This window comes from Haemaphysalis longicornis, unplaced genomic scaffold (assembly GCF_048455015.1).
Source record: "Haemaphysalis longicornis isolate Haplotype H1 unplaced genomic scaffold, Haemaphysalis longicornis Haplotype H1 scaffold_2, whole genome shotgun sequence".
NCBI classification, from domain to species: domain Eukaryota; kingdom Metazoa; phylum Arthropoda; class Arachnida; order Ixodida; family Ixodidae; genus Haemaphysalis; species Haemaphysalis longicornis.
In genome coordinates this window covers 259,650,329-259,664,135 of record NW_027526295.1, presented here as the reverse complement: position 1 = coordinate 259,664,135, position 13,807 = coordinate 259,650,329, and the positions used below count along the sequence as shown (strand labels likewise).

Below are 13,807 nucleotides of genomic sequence, written 5' to 3'. Positions count from 1 at the left end.
ATCACTCCAGGCTCACGTATTAGAAGTGCGTGAGCTAAATCTGACACGTAGCGCCTAAGAAACCCCCACGTCTCTCACACTAAAATCTGCGGCTATCTCGTTCAATGCGATTATCCTTCCCCCACAATACGGAGTGCAACTGGATTTACCGCGAACCGAATACTCACAAATAAATTCATTTAGAAACTGAGTACCATTCAATTCTGTGAAAGTGGATCAGAGTCGAGCTGTATAGGAACGCAACTGAGATAAAGTGCCCTGTTCTGCGTGACATCGCCACCTAAAGGGACGCCCATTGGTTATTTCCAGATTTATACGTAGTTTATTATACCATTTGTACTCCATCTATGGCGCCACCTACTAACGACACTGGTGAAGAAAGTGCAACGCAGCTGTGAAGCGTGCGCCGACCACGCACAGTTAGGGAGCGGAGAGGGTACACCATAGCTTTATCTGTATGGATGATACGAGGTTATACGGCCTACGTGCTGGGTGTGCGCACACATCAAATCCGGGAAACCAGCGTATAACAGCTCTGATATAAGATGCTTCGTGTTCCACCACGGTCGTAAATCTTAAAAAAAAAAGACTTCCCCTCACTCTGGTTTACTCGGCACAAACAAACAATTCGCCACATAACATAAATTCACTTTAACTGACAATAACAAATGTCGTTCAGCTACTTCAGTCGTGACACACCTCGTGTATCTTCCCCTCCAAGAAAAGAAGGGGCTCAGGAACATTAGTGCGCGCTCGTTCACATTCGCTTCCCTTTGAAGGGGACAGCGAATGCATGTGTACATGCCTACGCACAAGGAATTATCCCTGTGCCGCGCGTGCGCGCGCCAGCGTCCTTGAAGTTTGCACTGTTTCATTGGCGAAGGCATCCCAGAACTGACCCCCGTCAATGCTGTCATGTAGGCGTAACGTGTTGGACGAGTGGCGAGCAGCAGAGTTGCCTCGGCTATGACGTCAAAGAGCCGAGAGCAAAACTTAACTGTTTAATACCTGGTGATAAGAGAATGGCGATGGTACAGAAACAGCGGCCCTCGGGTGGGCTTACAACATGACTCGGGCGGAGTAACGCCTTGGACCGATGCCGACGACTTTCTTCATTGATTGTGGTGTTTAACGTGCCGAAGCTACACAGGTGATGAGGAGCGCCAGAGTGGAGGGCTGCGGAATAATTCTGACCACCTGGGGATCTTTAACATGTGCCGAAAGTTTTGCTTATTGCCTCCATCAGAAAAGCTGCCGCCACCGCCGGTAACTGAACCCGTGTCCTTGGGCGCACAAGCTGATGACGTTCTGACTCGGCTCGCCGAAAGGCCAGACTTTATATCCAAGAGTGCCAACGGACAACAGGCTTGCAGCGGGTTGTGCGGCACGAAAATGAACACGTACGCATGAGACAGCTTTCCTAGATGCAGTGTTCGAACGTTCTCAGAATCAGCGGCGAGATCCCTAGAAGTCGGCGCATTCTCCGCGAAGAGAAGTTTGGAAGATGATGAGTCACGGGTGCCATGGCCACCACTGGCATCAGTCCTGGATCTCGAGCGCACGCTTCTTCCACAGGTCCAGACATGCCTAAGAAGGGATGGGCTAGACCGCCACAAGGAAACTTCATGACAGGACACCAAATCTCTATCACGCACACACAGGGTAAAGCGAAGCCCTTCGCGCCGAATCGTAACCGCAGCCACTCTGTAATGCAGTCACAAAAAACCGAGTTGGAAGTGGTGAGCTGCAGTTACGCTAATGTTAGTGATTGCTCCAAAACCATTAATAAATCCTCATCTTGTACCATTCGTTGAGCCCGGTGGGATGATGCCGCGCAAGTGACCATTACGTGGAGAAGAGTTCTTTTGTTCAAAATACTTTAAAAGACCACAACGCATTACAGTGTTAAACACGGGGGGAAGTAACGCATAATGATATAGTTACAAGACGACGACTAAGACACCTGCCCAGCATAGCGCAACGGGCCCAGCGCCCGACGAAGAAGAAGCTGGGAGGGGCGCGCAGATGGCGCTGGCTCTTTCATGGTGGACATTTGTAAATATATTCTCGTCGCCCTTTACATGGTTTGCATCTTTTGTTCTGAAGCTACGCAATAATATAAAAAAGATTAAGCCAAACAAGGGCGTATACTGCAACAACTTATTAGCACTAAATTGATTGATTGATTGATTGATTGATTGATTGATTGATTGATTGATTGGTTGATTGGTTAATTAGAGTGTCTATTGAAGGAGAGGGAGGCCCAGAGGCCGTGCATCGGAAATGGAAGGAAGGGTTGGGGAACTAGCCGAAGTTGGTGGAATGGAATATATGGTCAAATATTCGCGGCCTTTTACAAACATTTATCGGAAGAGATAAAAAAGAGATTACAAGTCAAAAGTACACAACAAAACACATAACTTGCCTTACACAAAGCAAACATGGAAATATTGTATAACGAAATAGCAACACCCCAAAACGCACTGAGGATAAGGCAATCACAGCAGCAAATAGGAACAATAACCATAAAAATATGCGTGTTACGCAGAAGCCAACCATCCATGCTTTCGCATTTGTAGTGTAAAAACAATAATTGGCTGGGCCATGAAAGGGTGGCGCACTTTCAGTCACACTTCATAGTTTATGAAATTCATTTATGTTGGTGACGGCTGTGATTTTACTGGTAAGTTATTCCACTCAGTTATTTTGGTTATTTTGCTCGATATGAGCGATCTACCATAGGGTACTGTGCGACACGCCAAACGTTCAACTTGTAAAAAGGGCAACGGCGCTAGACATTGCAGGGGGCCGGTGACCTCAAGCAGTCCCCATGAAGTTATCAGGGATGGTGTTGCTTATGAAGTAGTTACAAAGGAGTGATTTTGCGGTGACATGATAAAACGAACAGTTCGGCACTGTTCTTCGCTGAAGAATCGGGCTTAACTTCAAGTGTTATGCCGGCCCCCAACCCCCTGGCTTCGTATCACATCGGTATCAACCGGCGTCGTGCAGGTGTTGACCGTTAGTGATTCGCAACAAAGGCGGGTGATCAGTAGCAACAACGCCTACTACAACTGGCCTATACTTGCAGGGGACGTATACTTACTATTAAAACACACTTATGATATTCTACTCTTACATTATTATATGTAACTGTTGCATCATCAAACGCCAAAAATAGCCGGATATGCGGGATAATGCTGCCATTTGTAACGTGCTGAGTGTAAGTGTGACCGTGTACAAGCGAGAAAAATTACACCATCTTCCCGTAGGGGAGCCCTGAGTAGTATGCGAAGTAGGCATGGGGTCGATTCAAGTGCCCATTAGTTTTCAGTTCGTTGTTTCCGTGAGGTTGAGGTACGTAGCTACCGTTATATTTACCGTTTGGTTTCCATGGTAACTACCACACTTTTCACATACCGGAACTACGAAATGGGAAATTGCGTTGACCCCATGGCTGTTTCGCATACTACTCTGGGTTCCCCTACGGGAAGATGGTGTAATTTCATTGGGGGGGTTGGGGGTGTTAAAGTGGAGAGGCATTAAAGAAAGAAAGAGAGAGAGAGAGAGAGAGAGAGAGAGAGAGAGAGAGAGAGAGAGAGAGAGAGAGAGAGAGAGAGAGGAACGTTGTACGTGGTATGAGTTTGTCTTTATTTAAGCATTATCATCATCATGTTCAACGTAGGTGACGTTGAGCTGTGTTCGGCGTTCCGCTTTGATTATGACCGCCCTATGGTCTGTGAAATGTAAAGTAAAGAGCTGTTGTAATGGATGAACCCTAAAGTTGCTGAAGATGAGGTCGATGCACGTTCCCCGGATGGTATTGGGCTGCTTGTAATCACGGCCCGTCGAGACTCGCCGACGGACGCCGCTGCCGACGACGATGAAACGTCGAAAGCGCGTGAAGCGTGCTCGTCTCGTGCCGGCCCAGGAAGACACCGGCAACACTGTCGCTCCAGGTGCCCTTGAAGGGGAAGCGTGCTCGTCTCGTGCCGGCCCAGGTAGACACCGGCAACCCTGTAGCTCCAGGAGCCTTAGACGGGTCACTCTAGAAGGGTAAGACACCACTGGGCGTTCAGCAAGCAGAGCATGCGCAGTGGGGGTGTGGACGGCGCAACAACGACAACGACAAGGGAGGGACATAGCCCCGACCATGAGATGCTTCGCATCTAAAACACATACGAATATACAAGTGCCACAAATGTTTGGACATAAAAGTGTTATCTACCCCGGGATATAGTACACGGAAATATGTCAGGCTTGAGTGGTATTAAAACACACAAGATAATTTTCTCAGTTCTTGTTCACCCTCTCACTAACTCCCACTGTCTCTGAGGAGGAATGTCGTTGTGACAGGTTTACTCCTTCCACTTCTAAGGGTAACGGGTATTGATGTCGATGACGGTGAAGCTGCACTGTAATGTACGCCTGTGGAAACAAACTTCGGCTTGGAGCCAAGCAAACGTGAGGTTCTATGATAACACTGTACCACTCCGTGGATTTTTCAAGCCCTAGCAGTTGGCCCACAGCGGAAACCTGAATTCCGCGCCGGCTCTAGAGTTACGTGTGTATCAGTATCAGGGTGCGTGTACGGTGCCGTGATGGTTCCAAATCCTACCACACTCAGCTCGATTTTTTTTTCTCACTTCCAGATGAATTCAAAAACCCGCCCCTACGGATGTTCTGCGCTCTGCTTGGTTCGAAGTACGACAGTCCAAATGACGTCGAGGCCGAGTGCGGCAAGTACTATATGACTATGCCGAGCACAAATACGACAGATTTCAGCCGTTCCTGCACCCTGATGAAAATATTCTCACTGGAAACGCTCTTTCTCGACGACGGGTAAGTGTAGGTTGACCTCTCGGCTAATGGGACGGGGACGCAGGCAGCAGGGGCACCGAGGGGAGCACAGATGTGTTTGTGGGGGACAGCCAGAAATATCAGTAGTAAACAAGTATATAAACCGCGAAGGCAGTGAAGCGCGTCCCAAGTGAAGCGCGAGTTTCATTCTTTCTTTCATATGCCGCACGGGTTATTTGATCAACGGGGTTCTCGATGAAATTAGAAGGTTCGAGAAACAGTCGCGCAAAAAGATAGAAGACTAAAGCTCACTTTAGAAGACTAAAGCTCACTTCTAATTGTTGGCTCCCACCCTCTAGTAGGTGACTGCTAATAGATTATCTGGGTGGCCACACAATCGTATTCATAGGTAGCATTTACCTGGCTGCTGTGGGAATTTTTTTCTCACCGTAGAACTGATGAAAAGAAGTACACGACTGGGATTTAAATCCATGCCCTGCTAATGTACAGAGGGGACTCAACGGTACCCAGGCCTACCTCCAGGGGTTTAAGTTTGCGTGTGATGCGCGATTCCAGAGAGGACATTGCGATTTCCACAACAACAAAAAAAGGGAAGCGGGAGAAAGAATATCCTACAGACAGTTATTCTTCGTCTTCGTCTGAATTGCGCTGGTTTTATCCAAGAATTGTCAAATTTCCAACTAGTCCAGCTTGCAACCCTGCTGCAGTTATAACTCTTATTGGTGTTAAGTAGGCCCTAGGACAACATAAGGGCTGGGCGAGAAAGTAGCTAATAAATCGTCACTACTTCATGTGTTTTAGATGCGAAGCATCTCATGCTCGGGGCTGTGTACCTCCCTCCCTTGTTGTCGTTGTCCGCCGTCTGCACTCTACTGCGCATGCGCGTCTCTTCAGCCCCGTCAGCTTTTGTGCTGACGTCAGCGCAGTCCACTATAAAAAGAAATAGTTAGGCGGCGCCCGGTTTCGATCCCACAACGTTCTGGCCGCAACGGGAGGTACGTGGCGCTCTTCCCACTGCGCTAAAAATCGAGACGGGAGTACGTGCTACAAACGCGCCTTATGTCCTTCACTCATTCCAACTTCGTCAAGAAACTACTTACAACGAAGGCACGCGAAGCTGAACGTCAGCGGAAACGACGAACTGAACACTAATGGGAACTTCAGTCGACCCCATGGCTACTTCTCAGTGTTCCCCTACGGGAAGATGGTGTAATTTTTTTTAAATATCTACGCCTAATTGCTCAATGTTGCTCTAAAAAATTTCGCAACTGTTCTTGGGAAAAAGGAGGTTTGAATCCACAAGAATTATATTTAGATTTTGTAGTCGCTTTAAACTGCAAAAAAAAATTTCACACTTCGATATCAGTTTAACTCACCGGACAGCTTCGCGAACCGGTTCGTGTTGTAATAGTAGTCGAACCGAACTGAACCGGAACGAAATGAATTCACCCTAATTCGAACCATAACCGAATTGAACCGGTATTGTTTTCGGTTCGACACACACACACACACACACACACACACACACACACACACACACACACACACACACACACACACACACACACACACACACACACACACACACGCACGCACGCACGCACACGCACACACACACACACACACACACACACGCACACACACGCACACACACACACGCACACACACACACACACGCGCACGCGCACACGCACGCTCGCGCGCAGGCGCGCGCGCGCATATATATATATATATATATATATATATATATATATATATATATATATATATATATATATATATATATATATATATATATATATATATATATATATATATATAGAGAGAGAGAGAGAGAGAGAGAGAGAGAGAGAGAGACTGAAATACGGGTAGGCAGCCAATCAAGAGAACCAAGACAACCATGGAAAGCAAAGTGGAAAATGTAAAGATGAGGTAGGTCATTTATTCTTCTTCGAACAGGTACAGTTTTTTGAAAGACTGCACTACGTGTCAGATAGTTCAAATCAACGCCCATTCGAACCTGCAGGACGTAGACACGACATTTGAGGAGTATTTATTTATTTATTTATTTATTGCGAATACTGCAAGCCAGATTTTCTGGCCCAAGCAGGAGGGGCAACTGGCAATACACAATCATTTATACAAGGATCAAACTTTTTTTTTAAAGTAAGCAAACAAACAAACAAAAAATACAAGGCACATCGGTAAAGGCATAGCACACCGTACAATGCATATACTCAGTGACAAATACTCGCATGAAGCGCTTCGGAAAAATTTCTGGCCTGAACAACTGTTTCCGGAAGTGCATTCCATTCAGAAATTTCTATTGTGACTTAGAGGCTTGCTAGATCTTAAATTTCGGCGGCAAATTCCACAGGGAATAAAGGGGGTAATTGGTTATTTGTGTTTTCACAGACACTTGATTATCGCGGGGACTAGTGACCAAACCTGCAACGTATTTTGGGGGCTTAGCCCTAACGAACTTCTAAGGGGCCAGTCTGGATTTCGGGGTGAATGGCGTGTTTTTACGGATTCCTTAATATTCGGCCACATTATCCTTCCATTTTGTTTTTACTGAAAAATCCTACCATTGAAATGAGTTGGAAAAATTAGGCTTTCATCCGAATAAGCCGACAAAGTACATTGCGAGAGTTTTATTAATACTTTCACAGAACAGTTATACAATTGGTCGGCATAGGCGATTTTATCATCACGCCGTGTTTCAATCGTTTATTACAATTCGGTTACTGTCAAATTGTAGATATTACTGAACTGCAGTCTGCGGTCACAAAACGGACATTTACAAAAGGATTGGGGTCAAAGGAAGCAGCTGTAACTTGTGTTTATTGACAACTTTCGCAGCAAGTTATTATATGACAGCTGCCCGCTAAGACTGTTCCATCATTAGGCCAAGATTTATTAGCTTGTAATTAGTTAGTTCGCAATAAATGAGCGTGTACCTGTGTTGAAAATTCTCTGTTAGTTTTGTGTCGTGAGCTAAACGCTGGTCATCGACCTTCCCTCTACATAACGATGTATTTTTTTAAGAGATATTTTTAGAGTATAAGCTACCTCTAACTTTTGGTCTTCTCTTAAATTACATGCTATTCGGATGATACTTTCAATCGGAATCATTGGTTTTCTTGAAGATACCAATACGTACCCGAAGTAATTTGTTGCTGATTTTGCTCTTTTTATGGTGCCACTCTTTTCAGAGCGGAAGTGGCTCAGCTTATGAAACGGGATCAATGCGATCAGCGAGCCCTGTATGACTACGAAACCTTGATCCCAAAGAACTCTACAACTTCAGGTGCAATGGCTGTGTGTGAAGGTAAGCAGAAGTTTTATGTTGACTGGAGAGACAAGAAACTCGAAATGTAAATCAAACCTTATCCAACAGGCATAGAAATGTTTTCATAATAAATTCCACGACACAAGCATCAGTGATTCATGTGGAGTTATCAGTCGTCACTAAAGAAACTGAAATTGAAATTAAGCAATATTCTTTCAATTACGTTCGTTAATTGTTTCTTGTCGCAGAATGAATCATTTTTCAGTCGGATAGACACAATGTTGGACCTCTGAGAATCAGCGGCCTCGAGGATACATCGAAGCAAAGTCCCACGCCTTAACGTTTTTCGAAACCAAAATATGGCACATGGTCAACACAGCCTGTGCTATTGCTACAAACTCAGGTTCGGATGTTGCGCTGAATGGTCTAATACACTACTGGAATCCAACATATGTGTGTAAGGGAGTATTTTTTGTTAAACGTATCAGTTTTATCAGAAAAAGTCGCACCTATCAAGCACAACACCAGATGCACAAATTATGTTTGAAGTTAGACAAAGCCGAGAAGGAACTCCACTGAATTGACAGATAAATAGTAGTAACCTTCTATGTCCTCTTAAATCTAAATACACCTGTGAAACTAATTCCTTGGACATCGTTGCGCCACAATTAAAAAACGAGGGAGGTCCTTTGCTCAGATCTGCTGAAGTCGAAACTGTTATCTACTACAAAGCACCTGCAGCGTCGTCTCTTGCGTTAGACTGCTAAGGCGAATGCGCATACCTTACAGACTCAGCCAGTGATAATCTCCAGCGGTCGTTCTTGTTCCCTAGATCAGCCGCTTCCCATTTCTTTTAGTTGCATCCTACTTTAGATGCTCCACCGCATTTGGCTTGGCTATAGATATGCATAGATACCTATAGATACGCAGGTGTTACCCCAGACTGATCTTTGAAGGCAGGATCGCGCCACTCGTGGCACAGAGTGATCTTTGAAGTCAGGATCGCACCACTCGATGGCTGGAATAGCGGCAATATTCGCAAGAAAGGCACGGAAGGTGGAAATGGGGTACGAAGAACGATATGGTGAAAGCTGCAGAATAAGTTATACCATCTGGGGATGCTTGCCAATAGTAAAAATGTCGACACATAAGAGCTTTCATTTTGAAATACAATAAATAAAATTCTAGGCCATTCCGCTGTTCAAAGATTGTTGGCCAGCGACGCTCTAAATTGTGGTTACGCGTAGATGCCCAAAGGGAGACAATCGATATGTCTTTATAAGGAACAACATGGTTCCTAGTGATACGGGAGATGTAGGTAGGTCAAGAGACGGGACGTTGTGTACATTCTGACTTATCTGCCGCCGAAGAGAATAGGCTTGTGCAAGACGAACGAGACAGGCTATCGCACACCTCACCATTACATTCGAATTGTCTGTGCATAAAGCCTATAATGAATTTGCGTACGCTCCTTTGAGATTTCCCGCTCTTGCGGCATGGTACTTTGGTCTCTTCCCACCTTTTCGCCCCGCGCACGGTGTCATCCTGTCGGGTCTGCCGCTTATGGCCGGCCTCTTGAACATTCTCTTCCGTGTTATTCTTTTTCGCCACACGCCATCGCTTCTTCCGTTTCCACCCTGTTCCAGCCGTTGCTCATGGCACCCACAGTAGCCCATCAATCGTGCCGCCGCGTTCCGATCACTGGCTACTGTACAAAACCAGGTGATGAATGACACCCAACACGCGAACGGTACCTGATTTTGCACTCATAGCGCTGAGAGTTTTTGGGTACTGACTCGAACGTTTTGCGCTAACCTAGTCATGTATAGCTGCGCTGTGAAACGGCCACCGCGTCAGGGATTCAAGCTGCGTCCTCATGCTCAGCAGCACAACGCCATAGCCACTACCCGGGTTGAGAAGTATACCCTAACTCTTTCCACTACAACTGAGCCATGAAACGAATCCGCCGCCCGAGCAGGTGATTGACTCAAAGGCAGTAGCGGATGCGTTCATACTCGTGATGGATGACGTCACATTAGGCCGATTCCAAAGGGAGGCGAGATCAATCAAGGAATAGCGTACAGCAGGGAACGCCGCCGCAATCAGCCCAGACGGACAGAGTCGAGCGACGTCGAGATCTGTGGTAACATAAACGAAAAGCTGGGTGTCAGTGAGTCTGCCAGGATGCTCTGAGGAACTGAAAAATTCTTCAGTATAAAACTCGCTCAATGTTGCTTGAAGCATTTCGTGCACAAAAAAAAATGCTCTTGTAGCCTATAGCAATAGTCGCTCAAAAATTCTTGAAGTTTTCATTAAACGGTGTGAGCTCTGACCGCTGAGAACTAGGGATCTTACCACAAAGCTTAAAAAGATACTGATCCGGTGAGACAGAAGGATGAAATTAGCACCGCGATGCCTCCGAATGAGAGTAAGCAAGTTATAACAGTGTCCGCAGCTTCTCGAAATTCGTAGGGATAACGATGTGGAAAGAAAACCTTCCCCCACATTGGAAGAAGCTTTGAATCTTGCATATATTGTGGTGGCATCTTTCTGTTGCGGTTGTTATTTACTCTCTCTTAAATATAAAAGGGAAACCGAAATGGAATGGAGGAGTTAGAAAAATTTGTTTGCTTGCATGCATTGCTTTTTATTTTCATATAATTTTTACAGTTTATAAACGAAAGAACTTTTTGATAGAGAACAATAGCTCCTCATAGAAAAACCAGGAAGTTTCTAGGGGCATAAAATAAAAGCAATAATTGACTATAAAAATTACGAGCCGACACATCGCCGTCGGCGCTAAGCACTATACCCCAGTAGATTTATTTTTCAACGTTTTTTTATAATTGCTTTGTCCGCGACCGTAGCCAGGGGTTCGGCATCCTAGTGGGATGTTTTTGAGTGGCGGGGAGTGAAGAGGTCAGGCTTGTTACTTATGGCTGGAAGCAAATATAGAGAGTTCAAGATCTTCCTTTACCGTGCTAGAAATCTCCAGTGTATTATCACATATAAAAATCATTTCTTCACGGACGGGCTGATGCCATAAACCTGAACAACATGAATGAGCGGCATTTAAATCAGAGCCAAGCCAGGCCTAATAACCTAATTTCGCATTATTGAACTCAATTTGGTTTAACAGTAGCGAGGAGCAGTGACTTGCAGCCAGCGCAAATTCTGTTTCTAATTCTGGCTCTATCGCGAAGGTTAACGTGTTGTCTTCCGGCTCCTCTGCCCTGAACTCTCCCCGTAAGACATGTTATTTCTAACGTTGCAGTGAACCTCTACCATTCAAATGGATCGACCTGTGGTAAGTGTCATCATGCATTGGATGCTTCGTTTCACAACCCATGCCGGTAACAAATTTATTTGGAATAGTGGTTAAATTTGTTATCATAACTGGTTATTATACTCATGGGTATCTTCTTTGACCAGTTAATTTTTAACAGCGAAGCTGTTTAGCAAATCGTAATCATTCATGTCCCCAGTTAAAAATACCAACAAATTGCCGAGAGCGCGCGTGGAAGCGCGGGCCTCGCGGCTAGCGCTGGCAGTTAACAAATCCAAGAAAATACCTGCCGCTGGTGTGTGCGTGCCTCGCCACGACCGCCAAGCGTCCCCTGCGCACGTTTGTCAAGCCAAGCATACCCACTTAGGGAGGTTGGCCAGGATTGGCAAAAAAAAAAAAAAAAGACCTCCAGCGTTCGCCGTAATCGTGGCAACACTTGCTCGGAACGAGAAAGACGGGTCATAGCGTACGCCCCTCCAAGGTGATGTCCAATAATTATCACTTCCAAAAAATACACGAAGATCACATTTTACGCAACAATGATGAAGTAAAGGTTGTTGCGGCAGCGAAGAAGAAGGAAATGGCTGCAATCGTGGACCTAACCCTTCGGGATGGTCGTAAAGGTTGCGTACACCTTTGCTACCTTCAAGTCTTACGTGTTAGTGTGAGCTCCCTTCATCTTTTTCTTTTGTGATTTTGAAACCACCTGCATGGCAAGGGAAAGTGTAAGCAACCTAGCAAGCTATCTTCGTGCACGGAGTTTTAATTTTCCACGATTAAGAACCACGTGTTGTGTTTGACGCCCGCACGACCGTTGTCAAGCGCGGTAAGGCGTCAGGCAACGCACCCACACCGACGACTCATACCGCGGTAACTTGCAAGAATTCTACTTTTCCACAGAGTGAACTCTCAGTACCTAGTAAAGAGACATGCATGTAACCAGAAGAGGAAGAGCGTACACATTGCGTTAGCCTCAGAAAGAGGTGTGATTTCCGTGCTTTTGACCACACGCAATCACCGTCATGCCGCCCAGCGGCACAGTTCGGACAGTTCTCACGAGTTAACCCCTAAGGACATACTACTGAGTATAAAAAAGAGTACATTGGCTGAGAGAAGCTTCGAATCCTGAACGTCAGCCCTGTCTTAAAAAAATTCAGTGCCTTAACTCTCTGTAAGCAGGCATGACTAGCGGAGCTGGGCGCTGTCCAAGGAGTGCACGAAACAAGCCCGTTTATATTTTGCGATTGAGCATACAAGATAATTAGCTAAATGAAACTTGAACGGAGTAGTTTTACTCTAGCGGACAAAGAAGGGGGTGCTCGTTTCCTTCCTACGGAACCCGTGTGTCTAGCGCAGATGGTAACATAACAATATTTACAACTTCATTGTAAACTACGTAACTAGGAAAAGTAGATGAAACTCGGCGTAATATTAGAGCTATCTTAGCGGCTAATTCTCATTTAATGTGTTTTTAGCGGTTAGACGTTGCGGACTTGAGGGATAGGACGTTTTTTTTACTGCGGAAGCGCAAGATGAGCTGGCTTGAACGTCGCTGAGCTTGCCCTTACTCTTTCCGGTATACCCACTCCGCACCCCTCCTGTCGGAACGAACAAGCTATTGGACGCTTTCGCTGTTGAAGCGCACGAGACGATGGCTTCCCCTTAGCTGTGGTCGAAGGCAGTCATGGGCACGTTACCTGCAAGAGGTCACAGTGTTACAGTTACAGTTACCGAAGCCAAAAAAGTTGTTCGGTTGCAGTTACAGTTACAAAATTTTTAAAAGTAACTTGTTACAGTTACAGTTACTGTGGAAAAGTGACGTCGTTACTTTCCCGTTACTGTATAAAACTAAGTAATAGATCGCAAAGCAAATAATAAAGTTATTTAGTATTAATGTACAAAGGAGTGCGGGCAGTGAAAAGTGCACGTGGTAAAACCGCAGACGAAGGGAACCTAAAAGGGGAGCACTCAAGCCCAACACCAACAGTCGTTCTCCAGGCCTCATTTTGTTGCATCAACCTCTCTCGCTTATGCACCCTTGGTGTCGGGGAATACCTTTGCAAATCTCACTCTAACTTAGGATGAGTTCTTTCTCAAAGTTGGCACCGAGAGCTTCCTTCTTTTCAGGGGTCTACATTCCAGTTTCTTTTTCTTGTTTTTCCTCGCTCAAGACGAAGGAATAGTTTTAACCATCCCCTCTAAGACCGACCTCCGACCTCCGACCTCCGACCTCCGACCTCCGACCTCGGTCTTCTGCAGGACTAATAATCCATCCTCGTAGCGACCCTCTCTCCTAAGCTGCGGAAGCAGCCGTGCTGCGGAAAAGTGAAAGGTGGAGAGAAAAAAGTTCGAAAAAGGAGCAAGCGCAATCTGTATACGTCGGCCTTTAATTTGTGTACCTGATGGCT

At 45.7% G+C, this 13,807-nt stretch overlaps 2 protein-coding genes across 4 annotated transcripts in view; one reads left to right on the top strand and one right to left on the bottom strand.

Annotated features, from left to right (window-relative positions):
* Positions 1–13,807, top strand: part of LOC144170482 (uncharacterized) — a 78,201-nt gene that overhangs the window by 12,794 nt on the left and 51,600 nt on the right. For both annotated transcript variants that reach the window (XM_077700316.1, XM_077700315.1), the window contains exons 2-4: positions 4,653–4,842; positions 8,037–8,152; positions 11,388–11,420. In XM_077700316.1, coding sequence (XP_077556442.1) covers positions 4,653–4,842; positions 8,037–8,152; positions 11,388–11,420 — 339 coding nt within the window. The remainder of the gene's footprint in view (positions 1–4,652; positions 4,843–8,036; positions 8,153–11,387; positions 11,421–13,807) is intronic.
* LOC144170483 (uncharacterized) overlaps positions 1–13,807 on the bottom strand; it is a 42,375-nt gene that overhangs the window by 10,780 nt on the left and 17,788 nt on the right. Inside the window, exon 2 of one of the 2 annotated variants that reach the window (XM_077700318.1) lies at positions 1,405–1,602. The exons of the other annotated variant lie outside the window; for it this stretch is intronic. Within the exon in view, the coding sequence (XP_077556444.1) occupies positions 1,405–1,408 (4 nt within the window). The 5' untranslated portion in view covers positions 1,409–1,602. The remainder of the gene's footprint in view (positions 1–1,404; positions 1,603–13,807) is intronic. 2 annotated transcript variants of the gene reach the window in all.